The sequence below is a fragment of the Crotalus tigris genome, unplaced genomic scaffold, assembly GCF_016545835.1.
Source record: "Crotalus tigris isolate CLP2741 ecotype Arizona unplaced genomic scaffold, ASM1654583v1 scf7180000023598.3388751, whole genome shotgun sequence".
NCBI classification, from domain to species: domain Eukaryota; kingdom Metazoa; phylum Chordata; class Lepidosauria; order Squamata; family Viperidae; genus Crotalus; species Crotalus tigris.
The window spans coordinates 1,886,743-1,902,176 of NW_024100068.1; the positions used below are offsets into that span (position 1 = coordinate 1,886,743).

The 15,434-nt window shown below is 38.6% G+C and overlaps 1 protein-coding gene across 1 annotated transcript; it reads right to left on the reverse strand.

Moving 5' to 3' along the window:
- Window positions 1-2,369: 2,369 nt before the first annotated feature.
- SIX6 (SIX homeobox 6) lies at window positions 2,370-15,387 on the reverse strand. Its single transcript, XM_039319542.1, has 2 exons — window positions 14,558-15,387; window positions 2,370-5,627 (listed from the first exon to the last, which is right to left on the reverse strand). The coding sequence occupies exons 1-2, from the start codon at window positions 15,127-15,129 to the stop codon at window positions 5,450-5,452; spliced, it is 750 nt and encodes a 249-aa protein (XP_039175476.1). The 5' UTR covers window positions 15,130-15,387; the 3' UTR covers window positions 2,370-5,449.
- Between the last annotated feature and the right edge of the window lie 47 nt (window positions 15,388-15,434).

A 15,434-nucleotide genomic window follows, 5' to 3' on the forward strand; every position in this document is an offset into this window, starting at 1 on the left:
TGATCACAGCAATTCATTTCATATCACGTCAACGTGTTCCATCATTTTAACCCCGATAAACCTATGCCCCATTCAAAGAACGAGGGAAGCAAAGCCCATCTTAGAGGTATTTTCACAGATGTGAAATTCTTCAGTGGCAAGGATAAAGGCAGTTAATTTCTGAAATTTATTTATTTTTTCTCTTAAACAACAGGTGGGGGAATGTTTGTAAACAGTGGGCAAGTCCACCCCTAATATTCCAGTTCTTCAGTCAAAGCAGCAACAGTCTTTGACCTCCTTATTATTGTATATTTCAACTTCCTACCTCCAGATGAAGCAAATGGCTCTTTAAAATCTTCTCTTATACATGCAGCAGAGTAGCTTTTCCAACTTGGTCTCTTCCAGAGATCCTGAGACTGCAGCTCACTGAACAAGTAGCTAGCATGGGGTAGAAATTCTGAGAATTGCAAGCCCACTATTGTTGAAGTGCATAAAGACAGGGAAAGTATCAGTAAAGGTCTATGCAAAGAATTATCTCTGCTCTACTGTATGTAGTAATGAAGATTCCCCAATATCTGATACCTTAATGAATATGTATTCTTGAGAACAACAGGGAAGTGAGTTCCTACTGCCATCTTCTGGAATATCTTTTCAGCTTCCCTGTTCAGCATACAATATGAAATTATAAATTATATATAATGTAAATATAAAACATAAAATAAAATGAAGTTTCCTGATGTTCTCTTATCCAAGCACTTTCACCTCCTTAGCTGTTTTGAAATCAGCCAAGGTCAACTAGGAGCTACCAATGGGATCTCTAGTGCAGTCAAAAAGTGTCCACTGTAAACAAAGGGGAGCCTTTTAAAGTTTGGGAGCCTAGGCAGGAATGTAAACAAATGATTAACATGAGGAATCCTAAATCAGGAAGATGCAGTTTAGGGATGGGTGAACATGCTGATCGATGATGGGAATGCTGCATGATGTTGGAGAAGTGAAGCCTGAAAAGGGGTGGTGGTGGTGGTGGCAATGTTATATAGGGTGTTCTAGAGAAGGTCACAGGGTGCCAAACAAAAGAGTTTCCATGCTGCAACATTTTGAGGCACGTTTAATATCCACTTCAGTGTCTCCGATGCTAACTCCTTGATTTTGATTATACAACAAAGAATTTTGACAAAACTGCCTTCTCTGCTATGAACAGTGTTTGAAAAAGGGAAGCTATTTTAATGCCCTTTGGCAGTATCTTGCTTCCAACATTTGTGAGAAATACTCTGTTCTTGATCTTCAAATTCAGATTCAGTAGGAGTTCAAGTAATAAAGGCAGAGATCAATATATTAATCTACACCAGTGGTTCCCAACCTTTTCTATACCCTGCACCCCTAGAACGCTGATATATTCTCGCACCCCTTATAAAAGTTCAAAATAATGGCAACAAATTATACATATACACTATAATTTTGAAAACCCAAGTTTTCGCACTCCCTGGAATATCGTCTGGCCCCCCTGGTTGGGAACCCCTGATCTACACTCACATTAATGCCAAAGCCACTTGGCTAGAATCCAAGACCTGCTAGGGATCTTCCCACTCACAATGAGATTTCCCCAGAGAGTGTGCTGATTTTACATTTAGCAATTAGTTTACCAAAAGGATCAGCTAGGCTGGACAGTGTATTATCCTGCACGTACTGTATTAAAAGGCAAGCAAAGAGATTGTTATCCTATTCAGAGTTATATTATTATTACACTGGATCATTCTTATTTATCAGCTTTGGCTCAGAATTGGAGAAAACTGGGTTACATACTAACTGAATTATATACTGAAAAAAATAATTACTTTAGCATTACAATACATTAACTTGAATTATTGAATTACAACTAGATTCTGCTCTTTGGATAATAGAATGATTCAGCAACATAGACAGACATGTCTCTAAATTCATGCTAAAGCAGAACCCCACTTTGGTTTATATTCTGCAACTATTAGATCTCTCTTCCATTGACCATGAGAGAAAGTTGGATGAAATGTTCAGTAAGAGATCTTTTAAGGGAATAAATCTGGCTTAACTTCAGATAAATAAATAATTTAAAATATGTATTATAATAAATGGGTGATTTTTAATTATTTAATTATATTATATTGCATTCTTTAATGTATTACAAATGATTTGCTTTACTAGGTGTCATTAAGTAGATTCCTCAGCATGTTTTCTGTCCACTCCCAGCAGATATTTCAATATTGCCTTACATAAGGTGTGATTTTAAGACAAGGGATTCTGAAAATTCATTCTAGATGGAGGACTTAAATGTTCCTTTATCTGCTATTCAGTCAAAAGTGAACCCTGTTGCACCCAATACAACTTACTCCCCTAGTAATCAGTTCTTGGAGGGGGTATTCCAGCTTGCTACCTTCTGTTTTCTTTAAATTAAAAAGAAAAGAGAGGTTCTGACTGATACATGGGCAACCCGTTTTAGCTGGCCTGTAGCCTTTTACTGGCAGTAGCAGAGTGATACGGCAATTCAGTCCCCAGAAACAGAACTGAAACATCTGAATAATAATGAAATTTATTTCCAAGTAAGTGGGGGAATATTAGAATATACAACATTGCCTTCTAAGCAATAGCTTTCCAGTAACCTCTCTAAAAGACCTGGCTCTGTACCCTGCCTGTCATTTCTTCCATATTTTCCCAGCGAAAAGAAATCAAACTGCAAGCAATCAGCTTATTTTTGGGAAAAAAAAACGCCACAGAAAAACAAGACTGAAACAGCACAGCTCAAGTGATTTAAAGATCAGTGCTCAAACTCTGTAATGGTATAAAATCCCTTTGGCTGGGGAAGGAGAAAACCCACACACACTAAAGCAGCTTAGCTGGTGTTCCTGCTAAAGGCCTTTTGCTTTCTTTCACCAAATCTCGGGCCTGTTAGGCAGTGGGGGGATCTACCCAACAAGCCAGGCAAGCATTTGCAGGGTTCCTGCCTGCCTGCACCTCTTAGTCCAGGGGTAGGCAACTCTTTTATGACTCGTGGATTTCAACTCCCAGAATTCCTGAACTAGCATGGGTCAGCATGGCTGGCTCAGGAATTCTGGGAATTGAAGTCCACTAGTCATAAAAGAGCCAAGGTTGCCTACCTGTCTTAGTCTGACCCACAGCAGATTAAAAAAAATTGAGGAGTTTGTCTCAATGGAGTTGTGAACCTAGGTAAATATCTAGCAGCTCACAAACATGCTCATTCATTAAAAGGCCCTGGTAAGTGTTATAGAATCAGCTCCTTGTTCCAATAAAGAAGCACAGCATTAGAACATAGCCTGAATGGGGACACTCAGGTTCTGCCTCATGAAATTTTAATTCCAAAGTGGAGGGGAAAAGGAACAGAATAGAAATACAATAAAACCAGTATCACTTTTTAACATTAGCAAGAATAATGTATAGGGTGGGCAATGGGGAGCAGCAACACGCTTTATCTTTGAATGAAAATAAAAGCTTGATTTTAAAGATTGATGCTTTGTATCTGATGGTACAACCCTATTTTATGTAGGCTTACATGGAAGGAAGTTACAATACTTCAAAGACACTTACAAGTAATGCTGCAATCCTACACTTACCTACTTCAGGGTGAGTTGCATTTGCTTTTCTTGAGTACATATACTTAGGATCCCATGGTCATAGGATTGTACCGTTCCCTGGACTGATCCTATGCAGTTAGTACATAGAAAAACTATTGAAGCATGAAACACAATATAGTATTAATTTTGCTAAATAGATAAGAGTATACAGTAAATCACACTGTATACCATATTTATGTAGCATATTTTTAAAGTGGTCCATGCATTTTTCAGGTTAATACCTATTAAACCCTGAAATGAATAACAGAAAATACCTGGATCTTGATATTGGCCAGGTTAATTTTTTTTTCTCAATAGCCATGGAAAAGTTTTTACAGAAAAGGAAGTACAGCTGCAATTCTGTATCATTTTCCATACTGAAAAGATAAGGGATTATATTTTATAGTATTTAGAAGGATTAATTTTGTAACCCTGCTCTTAAGGACTATTTCATATAATTGGGATTTAGGAATCTGAAAGTGAAAAGACTATCATCACATCTACCCCTTTCCTTGGAATATATATATATATTTCTCATATATATATATTCCAAACCTAGGCATGATTACTTAGAGGTTGAATATCCTATTGACTTAAGGGGGCTTATTGCAAGTAATATGCTAAAATGGATTGTAGCCTCTTTCCAAGATGCTAAAAGATTTACTTAGCTTTGTTTTTTTTAAATGTAAATGCATTTCTGTTCCCTCCTTCTCTTTTCTTCTCTTCTTTTATCTCTGGTTCAATCTGGCTGGTAAGATCATTTTATTCCTAAATCATAAAATCCTGGGCAGTGGCGGGGAGGACTCAGCAATAACCACGGAGCAATAATTTTCTTTATAAATGAACTTCCAACCACCAAGTCACCAAGTGAACAAGTGTTACTTAAATAGGAAAAGGATCTACTATCTACTAGCTGTGTGCTCAACAAAATAAGTGAATGCACTGGTCTTCCACATTGTATTGTGGCTGTGTTTCTGCAAAGTCAGTCCCTATGGCTAGTATATAATTTTGCATTGAATGAATCCATAAAAGAATTGATTGAATAGCCTCAATGAGACAATTAATAATGAATAAAGTAAATTGCAAACACAGTTGTTTTGCAAATTCCCTCTTGCCAGATATTGTTCTTAGCTACCTTTCTCATGTTGTTACTGACCCACCCTTCTCAATACTGTTCTTTCCAAGATTAAGAATTTTTAACACAATGAAGGGAATAGCAGAATTTATTTTGCTCACCAAATATATTACTATACTGGTTTAATTTGTTCTTTCCGTTTTCTGGCTGCCCTTCTTCTCCATACAATATCAGATCCTGCACATGCTCCACAAATGGAGGAAATGAAATACAGTGTCAGTTATTCACATAGGCACCGCCCCATATAATAACAATATTAATAATGATTAGGGTCACCAAATAAGACAATCTACCAATGGAGCAATTTAAATAACTCAATAAACATTATATAAAATATTTATATTTATATATATATATATAAACAAAATAAACAAAAATCACTGTCTTTGCAGTCGGATATTCCGAGAGGGAAAATAATAGATTCCAGTAGGCGACGCAGGTCTGTCACTCTTTCTACGACCCGCGCGCCCGTTGTTTGATTCCACACCTTCCAATAGCTCCTGCTTGAAGAATTCAAGGCTTCGGAGTCTTTCTCTCGGCAGGGCCTGTTGCCGGGGTTTCTCAGGTGCGGACTGCGGACAAGGCCAAGAGCTGAAGCCGGCGAGCGAAGAGGGCTGGCCTTGTAACGTTTCGGGGGCCGCCCTCGGGGTATCGCTGCGTCCTCGCCAGGTCCCTCCTCGGCCCGCAGCCTCCGCGCTGTAATCCTCGCAGGTTCGGCGGGGCCTTTTTCTACTGCTCACAGGTCGCCTTCGCTGTCACTGGAGGTGATGGAGATGGCCGAGGAAGCGGCGGCTTTACTGGATAGGCTGGCGGCGGGACTGGCGGCGGCGCCGAGCGGCGGTTCGCCCGCGCTCTCTTCCTCCGACGGCAGCGACCGCCCCGCACCCTGGGAGGAGAGGCCTTGTTGCTGGAGCCTGCGAGAGGGAAAGGAGAAGAGAAACGGTCGTGACTCGAGCGTCGGTCGCCACAAAAGGCCACCCGCCCTGCGCCCGGCCTCCTTTCCCTGCTTTTGCGTTACGAATCCCGTTCCCCAATGCTGGTTCTGCCCCTCTTCTGGCCCGCGGAATTCTCCGCCGGTGTTCGGATCCAGGGCCGAGTTAAGCCTCCCGAATGGAATACTCCACTCATGTCTATATTATTGTTCCCCTGCACCGCTTTTTCTCCGTTAAATCGACAGCATGGATTGCATGGGAAAGACTAAGATACAGTTTTGTCTTCCGCCATTATGTGTTCACTAATCACTTTGTGTTGCGTGAAACATATTGATCTGTCTTTTCATTTCAGTACTCATATATAATTTTGATGACAATCCTACCATGTTGAAAAGTCCAAAGAGCAATTCCCTTTCTTTTTTTTTAAAAAAAAAATCCTCTGCATTGCCCCCTCACCCAAAGACCACATTCTCCCCTTCCTCCACCTACTGCTGCCTTATCATCTCCACTATTTAGCCCACTTAGCATCATTCTGCCTTCAAGGTTACTACAAAATCATAACCCCCCCCCCACCATCTTAAGACAAGCCTCCACAACATCTCCCCTCTTAATGGCAGCTACAACATAACCCAAACATGGCCCGGTTACAGACAGGAGGCTGCAAAAACTTATTTTCAACACAAAGGTCCAATATCTTCCCTGAATTTTCTGTCTCACATATAGAAATTATACACAAAATGTATATTTTTATTGTCAAATAGGATGCATTCTTACAGTCAATGTCAATGATTCCCAGTACACATTTGTGTAGCTTTCTTGGCAACATTAAAACAGTTTGCCACTGCTTCTTTGGAGATTTCTTTTAAAAAGTATTGATTGATCTTACTCCTCAGATTTCCTGTGCTCCCTATCCCACTATTAATTAGGTCTAAGCCTGATTAACTATTGGTGGAATAAGGCTGCCTCGGAACTGCTACTTATAAAGTTGTTTTTGGCGTAGTGAGATAGAGACAAACATGATATGTTTTGGTCCTATCAGCAACTAGCCCTGGAGATAATTATCATCTTGGAAGTCTTTTGAATAGGAAATATTCAAAAATATGCTTCCCTTTTTTTTCCTTAAAAAAAAAAAAAAAGTCAGATAGGCAAGGAGCATGGCCAGTCGATGGGAGATATCTATGGCCCTCAAGTATAATAAAAGCTGGCATGGTATATCTATCCTAGATGCTAATGTACTGAACACAATAGTATTTTGGAATAAACATAGTGTAAAATATTAAGATTCCACACAATTACATTTTGACAGCTTTTCCTTTTGTTTCTTCCTCTTCAATATGAAGCTTTAATCATTAATTTACTACAAATATTATTGCAACCATTTATGAGTTCTAAATATTGATTCCTTTTGAAATCAATTGCAGTCCAAATAACAATTATAGGCATAGTGAGTCAGTGGTTAGAATGCAGTATTGCAGGCTAACTCTGCCCACTGCCAGGAGTTCAGTCCTGACAGGCTCAAGGTTGACTCTACATTCCATCCTTCTGAGGTCTATAAAATGAGGACCCAGATTGTTGGGGCAATATACTGGAGGCAATATGCTGATCTGCTGAGAGAGTACTGTAAAGCATTATGAAGAAGTATATAAATCTAAGTGCTATTGCTAAATAAAATACAACAATTGTCTTTTTAAATGACAGCAAACTGAATCTTTAAAAAGTAAAACATTGTAATTACATCAAGTTTTAAGAATTTGAAAAATATAAGAAATACTTATCCCCTAAATAAGAAAAATGATTTTATTATGGAATGAGGCTGTGATGACAATATACAAAGTTGTTTTATACTGGCATTTCTCATTATTCAAGCAAGTAGCCAGAATAAAACAACTTTGTATATTAATATCACAGCCTCACTTCATAACAAAATCTTTTTTTAACATCTTGATTCCTGATCACATTTTGGAAATCTTTCACTGAAATAACAAAGTCTTCCTAGCTGGTCTCTGTATATTTGTGACATGATTTTTCAGGGATAGTCTGAGATAATATACCTGATAATAAGTAGGAGAGTCAGTTTGATGTAATGACTAAGGAAGGCATCAGGCTAGAAATCAGGAGACTGAGTTCTAATCCTTTTTTACATGCAAAGTGATCCTCGGCCAGTCATGTCTCTCAGCCCTAGGAAATAGGTTTGGAAAACATTTCTGAAAAACCTTGCTAAGAAAACTGCAGGGACTTGTCCAGACAGTCATCAGGAGTCAGTAATGACTCAAAGGCCTGCTCACCCCCACCCTCTCCCGCCTCCACAGGCTTACTCACACTTTGAGGTAATATAAAGTCCAGGTCAAGGAAAACAGATTGAAGACCAAATAAAATGTTTTAATGAATCACCTAATTTGATTTTGGCCTTAATCCCACATGCACTTACAATGGCACAATCACAGCTTGACAACACAGTTGTTCTCCTTGGCTTCACAATATTAACCTCATCAGCAGGAAGTCTTAAATTATCATTAGTAGTACTATTATACATGCAGTGTTTTCCCTCTTAAGCCAACATTATGCTACCATGGTTAAGTTGTATTAAACCTTTAAATGGTTACTGTTTTGTGGAGGTGAAGATGTGTACTGTAAGCATTGGGAGGCATAGCTATCCGGCTTGACCTTAGGTCACTAGTCAGCCTTTACTACAATCATTTCTCTCCCAGCTCCCAGTCTCCATCTCCACTTTATTTTCTAGGTTCCCATTCCTGTCAGTTCTTTCCATATTTCTGACAGTTAACTTCTCTCCAGGCACCCCAAAACATAAAGCAGAATTGTACTATTTTAATCTGGGAGTAAGCATGCCACATTTGTATGAACTTATTTTAGTACAGTAATACCCTGAAATGGATTTTTAAGATGTAGCAATCCTGCATTTCCTTCTACCAGAGAATAATGATGGCTGTTGAAATAGGTTTTATTTGCCTATTTAATTTTAATTCTTTCTCTGTTCACCTTTGGTTGCCCAGGAGCTAGTTTGTTTTAATTATTTTTCTCTATCAAACCCAGTCAGTTGAACAATTATACCGGGATCTGGTTTCTTCCTTCTGCAACTAATATCACCCTGATGTTTCCCCATATCTTTCATTTTATTGGGGGGGATGATCAAATGGGATGATTGGTTGGCGGGGGGGGGGGAAGAGAACAATCCAGAATCCTGAAATAAGCCACCATATCTTTGCTGTGATACAAAGATGAACATCCAACAACTGAAAGAAGCTGTACTTGACAGGATAGCCTGCAGAACAATTGCCTATAAAGTCGCCAAGAGTTGGACACAACTGAATTGTTTTTTGCTATAGTGCCCAAAATGGTGGATGGTTCTCCCACTGGCTGATGACATGCTGAAAGTGGACCAAAGCAGAACATTTCAGTCACCAATCCTATTATGACTGATACCCTCAAAACAGGGCAGCATCATTTGGCAAAGCCTAGGAACAGATACAATACAATACAATAGGGATTGACATCAGGGTCAGTAGTTGTTATTCTGATGTTGTTAAATGCCAACTCGAGGGTAGATGGATAGCACTTTTAACTCAATGGTGGGGAGTGGCCCATAGTAAATAGTGTTTCCAGCTAAGCTGCTTGGAGGTTTGTTTTGGGAGGAGAGATTTTCCTACACTTCTAACACTTGCCAGTCATTTTTGGAATCCAATATATATACTGTTTCTTACAGTGCTTAATATCCCTTACAGACCTCATTTGCAAAAAATCTCACCAATGTATCAACTTAACCTTTGCATCACAAAATATCTTTACGTTCTGCCATATTTTCCCCACACCAGTTTCTCTTACACAATGCAACTCTCTGTGTTATCAATGCTTATTTTCTCTGCCTCCTCATATATAATCTCTATCCTAGGTAACATCTACTGTACTTCTTAACTTCAAAGCAAGACAGACCACATTCACCACAGGTGATATTAAACTCTTATTTCTCTCCTTCTAGGATAAGTTTTAAATAGATCAAAAATTAATCATTATATAAAAAATAAATATATCTGTGGCCAAGATAGCAAAAGAGAATTTCTTCATTTATAGTTTGGATATGTTTGAGAATCAGAGGATGGGCATAAATAAAAGAGAGATTATTCTTTCAGGCTTCTCTAGCTAACTCTCCTCTATTACAAATAAATTGCTGAGCATAAAAGTTTATTAAATACCCCCTCTCCCCCCTATTTGATATTTACCCACAAGACTGGGTCAAATCAATTTGCCATTGAAGGCGAGAGAGAAGATGGTACCCCTCCACAATGTAGATGACTGGCATAATGGCTGAATTTATTTATTTTAATATCAGTGATGGTACAATGTCCTAAATAAGAAGCTACAGTAACTTAAAGGGCATAGAAGAGGGAGTATGGTTGATACAACTATGTGTTTAAACTATAGAGTCTACACTATATATTTTATTTATATTCTGTCTTCTGTCTTTCATTCAGGAGATCAAGGCAGCATACTTCCATCTTCCTTCTCTTATTTTTTCCCCCACAACAGTTCTCTGAGATAGTTGGATAGAGAAAGAACAATTAGTCCAGAGTCATCCATCTAGTGAGCCTCTTTGGCTGAGGGTGATCTAGAACCTAGGTGGGCATCCCCAATCCTTTTGCAATATTTTAACTATTACATCATGCTTGCACTCAATTTGTGGTCCAGGTGCCATATACAGATACCCCACATCCCCCCAGATTAAATTGTCCATCAACAATAAACTCCAACACTCTATCTGCTCTCTATGCCTTACCCTGCTGTCCACTTTGTAAGTGAGGTGTGGATATGAGAACTTGATGAGAGGAATGTTTATATATCTCTTTTAGATCTGTGAATCAATGGAGATAATGGGACGTAGATACCTATATATGTGTTAAAACACATCACAGATAAAAATAAAATTTTCTCTGTCCCCCTAATTTTCAATATTTCCCTCATCTAACCATTTTACAGTCCCTGCTATGCTATTGCAAGAATTGAATGGTTCTCCCCCAAATATTTATATTATATCTTCAAATGCTGTAAGTTTTGGTTGTTGCATTGTACTGGTATTTTTAGCAGTGTCACAATATCTTGGCTGTTTCTTTTTTAGAAGGCATTTCTCGCTTTATAGAAATGGGTTTATTAGAAATGCTTTGTTTTACAACCTCTCCTATTCTCATTATATATGAATATAATTATATGGTTTTACTAGGTTTTTCACTTGAATTAAGATCTTATATAAGTATTTGATTTTTATTTGAAATAATTCCTTTATAATACTAGAAGATTGAAAGTCAGTAATATCTAGAATATCTAGAACGTTTATTATAGGATACATGAACGAATATGAAAAATACATTTTGAGACCTGTTACAATATATTTTCTTTGTTATGCCAATTGTAAAGGCTACACATGTCCCACAAGAACATATATAAATATTGATGCTTTCTTTTTCTTTTGCAAGTAACAGTTACTTCACATGTAAATTCAGTATTAACAAAACTTCACATCATAGATATGTCTGAGGAATAAATATGCTACCCCAAAAATGCAAAATATCTTTTTAAAAATATACCTATCAAGGTATTTAAGAAAATGGTGTAAAAATTGTTTCAAGGGAAAAAAACATTCAGAGCTGAAATGTGTATAAAATACATTTCTAGTACTACTATTATCTCACACTTTCATCAAGCTATAATTGCTGTTATGCCTGACTACTGCTCTTAGAACAAAGAAGATAACTATATTAATTCAGCAGAAGTGGGCAATGTGAGTGAAAACAATATCCACAATTATACTGTCAAATAATAACAGAATACCACAAAGAAGATTTAATTGAGTAAATTCTTCCTGAAATTACATTTTACAAATCTATTCTGGATTACACTAAGGATAAATAAAAATACGTGTATGCATCTGAAGTCTTAACATCTTATCTGAAGTAATTAAGTTTTTGATTCTTTATTTCAAACTATTGTTTATCTTCCCAGTTTCAATAATTTAAATGAAAATTGAACTGGGTTGTGTGTACATGAGTTTAAGAAGACATTTTTTTTCTACTGTAAGGATACTATCTTTCAATTACTTCTTCCTATGAAACTTTAAATGATCTTGCCCATCAATTGTACAAATAACCCTTCTAAACCCTTCTTATTTTTATACTCCCTCTTATTTTACATAACATTTCTTTATATTCATTATATTTATAAAATCTAAACACCCATAGAAAAAGAAAGGATATTTTATGAACTTAGCTTTCAAGACAACAGAAAATAACCCATTTTAATTGTACTTCCAAATTTACAGAACAAAAAATATTTTATTTTAATTACTTTAAAAAACAGACACAGACAAATTATGAAAATGATTACCTAACTAAGCAATATATGCTGTATTCTTGTCTTCTTCTCTGCCCTAGCTGTATCCTAACCACACCAAACATCTAAGCCTTTATTATAGTTTTGCTTCACTGACTTTTTGTGGTGTTAGAAGATTTAAGGAAACCATGTACTTAAGGCTGCACTTTGGGAAATGCTAAACTCAATGATATTTGGTTACCCAGTTCTGTTATGAAAAATAGCTTATAATTAATAAGCTAATTCTTATTAATCATCTTAATGAAAATTCAAGAATTTAAATGATGGTATTACCTCAAATTAATTTTCCCATACATTTTGTCCTTGAGATAACTTATATGTTAGGAACAATACATTCCACTTAAACTTGGAAAAATTCCTATTGCCCAAGTAAACTTCGGATTAATAGTGAATTTCTCCAGGAAGTATATAGGAAAAGATAGTATTTTAGTATAGCCCCTAGCTGCATATCATGTCTCATGGATTTAAGTTGAGTATTGTGGAAGTCAATAGGACCAAATTGTTTTACATTCCTGCACTTTGACACAACAGAGTCATGAATGGGGAGCCATTGTTTGCCTCCTGAAAAATAGAGGTCATTTGTGCTAATTAACATGTCTAAATGGATCAGAAATTCTCTTCTATTAGAGCAAGGCTTTTATTTAAAGCACATTCTTTCTTTCTTGGTTTATTCCTTATTTACTCCTATACAGGCATGCATAGCTTAAAGTGTTTTTATCATAAAGCCATATACACTATCACCTACATTCTACAAACCATTGCAGTTAATATTCTTCCAAAAGGGCATATCCTAGCTGCCACCTATCTTCACAGAAATGGAACAAAAGATAATGATTTGGCTTCATGAGAAAGATGTATGCTTTATACTGAAGCTGTTTAAATAAAAAGCTTTAAAACATAAGATATCATTATTTTTAACTTTGTTGGTAATCAGTTTTGCTGCAGTTGAATATACATATACCATAAGGCTTTATTTGTCTAACAAAATGCAAGGTTGTATCTTAAACCTTAGTAAGCCATATTTTAATAAAATTAAGTTGGAATCACATATATGTTTTACATTTCAATTCTTGCCTTTGTTCAAAGTATATGTCGGATAAATGGTAGAAATGAAAAATGTCGAAGAAAATTACAATTATAAAAATTAAAATGTTTCATTTCATTGGACTTTAAAACTGTATGTTACATAATTGCCATAATTTCTTTGAATTTTCAATTAATTTAAAAAAACATTTTGCAGTTTTTTAACTGCATCTCTTCACCTGCTACTAAAAGATGTTTCAGAATGGAATTCAGCTATGTCAAATCATTGCCTTAAAATATTATATAGAAAAATAACTGCCATTATATACTTACATAGAATTTCATTAATTCTCAGTTTTGTATATTCATCCCATGGATAGTTGATATTTAATTGTTAAAAGTAAGCAGATAGCAATATATTAATCTGTAACTCATGACTCCCTATTGGGGATTATTTACCTATGAACATTCTTTTTAAAAACCCTTCCTTAAATTAGTACAATAGGAAATAAAAAACATTTAAAATTAATAAAAATTTACTTTGAAAAGAAATGAACTGCATGCAGTTAGAATGGTTACTCCTGCATACATGTCAACAGTGAAAACCTGCGACTGTCAAACACAATTGCCTTTGCGATCCTCAAAAAAATGACTTATTTAAATAAAAAATCCCAGAGGCTACAACAGACCACTATTCCTGCAAAGCCAAACTTTCTGATTCCAGGTTGACAACTATATCATAAAAGCAAAACTTCAACATCAACAAAACTGACATCAATCTATATTATGAGCATGGTGGAAGGAGCCCAATTTATCTCCTCGCTTCCTGTTCCTGTAGAACCAGCTAAGATTTTTGAGACAGGATTTCAAATAAGGAGACTCTTTTGAGCATTTTTGGCAAATAACGATAACAACAATAATAATTTAAACAACAAATCTGCCCATCCCAGGCCCTGGAGAAATATTGAATAGGTGGACAAAAATGCAAAATCCATCTGACTGACTGACTGTGCGGCCATAATCATAACCATATCACAAGTGTGCAGAATATTCCTCTGACCTCTGATTAAGACTTAGGAGCATGGTCTTTCTTCCAGATAAATACGCTCAGGATTACAACTGGGTTCCAAACACGTGTATTCTGGAGCAGAACTCACAGAAACTGGACACCCGCACCGAACGTGTAAATAGAAAATGGATCCTATTTGCATTTTTGGCTGGTCTTACTGGGGTCTCCATCACAGGAGAACCTAGCCTAAAATGAGGCTGGGAAACGCTTCGATCCAGTGGATTTAACGAGCAGTGCCAAGCAGCCCATCAAGTTAGGACGCAATAAGATTTACTTCTCAGGGCACGGCGCGCTCCTTGACACTCAACAAACCGTACGGCTGACCCAGGCTTAGCCTGTGGCTGCTGGATGAATCCTGGGCAGAGCTCAGCTACCCGCCCTTCCCCGTCGCCTTCCTCCTGCGTCCCGGGTCCGAGCCACTGACCTGTTCTTGGCGGCGGCGGCCCGGTCCCTTTGGCGCCGGTTTTTGAACCAGTTGCCCACCTGCGTGGGGGTGAGTCCCGTGGCCTGGGCCAGCTCGCGCTTTTTGCTGGGGTTGGGGTAAGGGTCCTGCAGGTACCATTCGCGGAGCAGGTGCCGGGTGCGCTCCTTGAAGCAGTGCGTCTTCTGCTCGCCGTCCCAGATGGTGCGGGGCAGGGGGAACTTCTTGCGCACGCGGTACTTGTCGACGGGGCCCAGGGGCCGGCCGCGGAGCTTCTCGGCCTCCTGGTAGTGCGCCTCGAGCCAGAGCGCCTGCAGCTTGGCGTGCGACTCTTTGGGGAACTTGTGGCTTTCCAGAATGTGGTAGAGCTCGCGGTAGTTGCCGCCGTGGAAGGCCACGATGGCGCGCGCGCGGAGGACCGACTCGTTCCGGTTGAGCGCCTCGCACGCCGCCGGCGCCACCGGCAGCGACCACAGGAAGCGCCCCAGGCGCTCCACGTCGCCGCTCTCCTCCAGCGTCTCGCACACGCCGGCCACTTGCTGCGGGCTGAAGTTGAGGATGGGCAGCTGAAACATGGAGGCGGCCGGGCGGGCTCCTGGGCCGAGTCGCCTCTTCTCCTCCGCGGCTCCGGCTAATGGAGAGCTTCGGCCCTTCCTTCGACGCCGGGCTCCTGGACTTCGGCGCCCGCCTCTTGTCCCCTGAATCTGGAGCCGAGCCGGTTCTTCGCTCCTCTTCTCCTGGACGAGCGCAGAGGTGCAAGAAAGGCGGCGGTCTGGCTCGCCAGTCGTGGAAGCAAACGCCGCTCTCGCCTTGCTTTTTTTTAATTTTATTTTACTTTTTTAAAAATCCCGGCCTTCCCTTCCGCATCGACCCTTCAGAC

Coding starts and splice junctions, on each gene's coding strand:
- SIX6 (XM_039319542.1), bottom strand. CDS start 15,129: ATGTTTCAGCTGCCCATCCTCAACTTCAGCCCGCAGCAAGTGGCCGGC. Junction 5,628..14,557: donor GCCGCCGCCGCCAAGAACAG/GTCAGTGGCTCG, acceptor TCCCTCTCGCAG/GCTCCAGCAACAAGGCCTCT.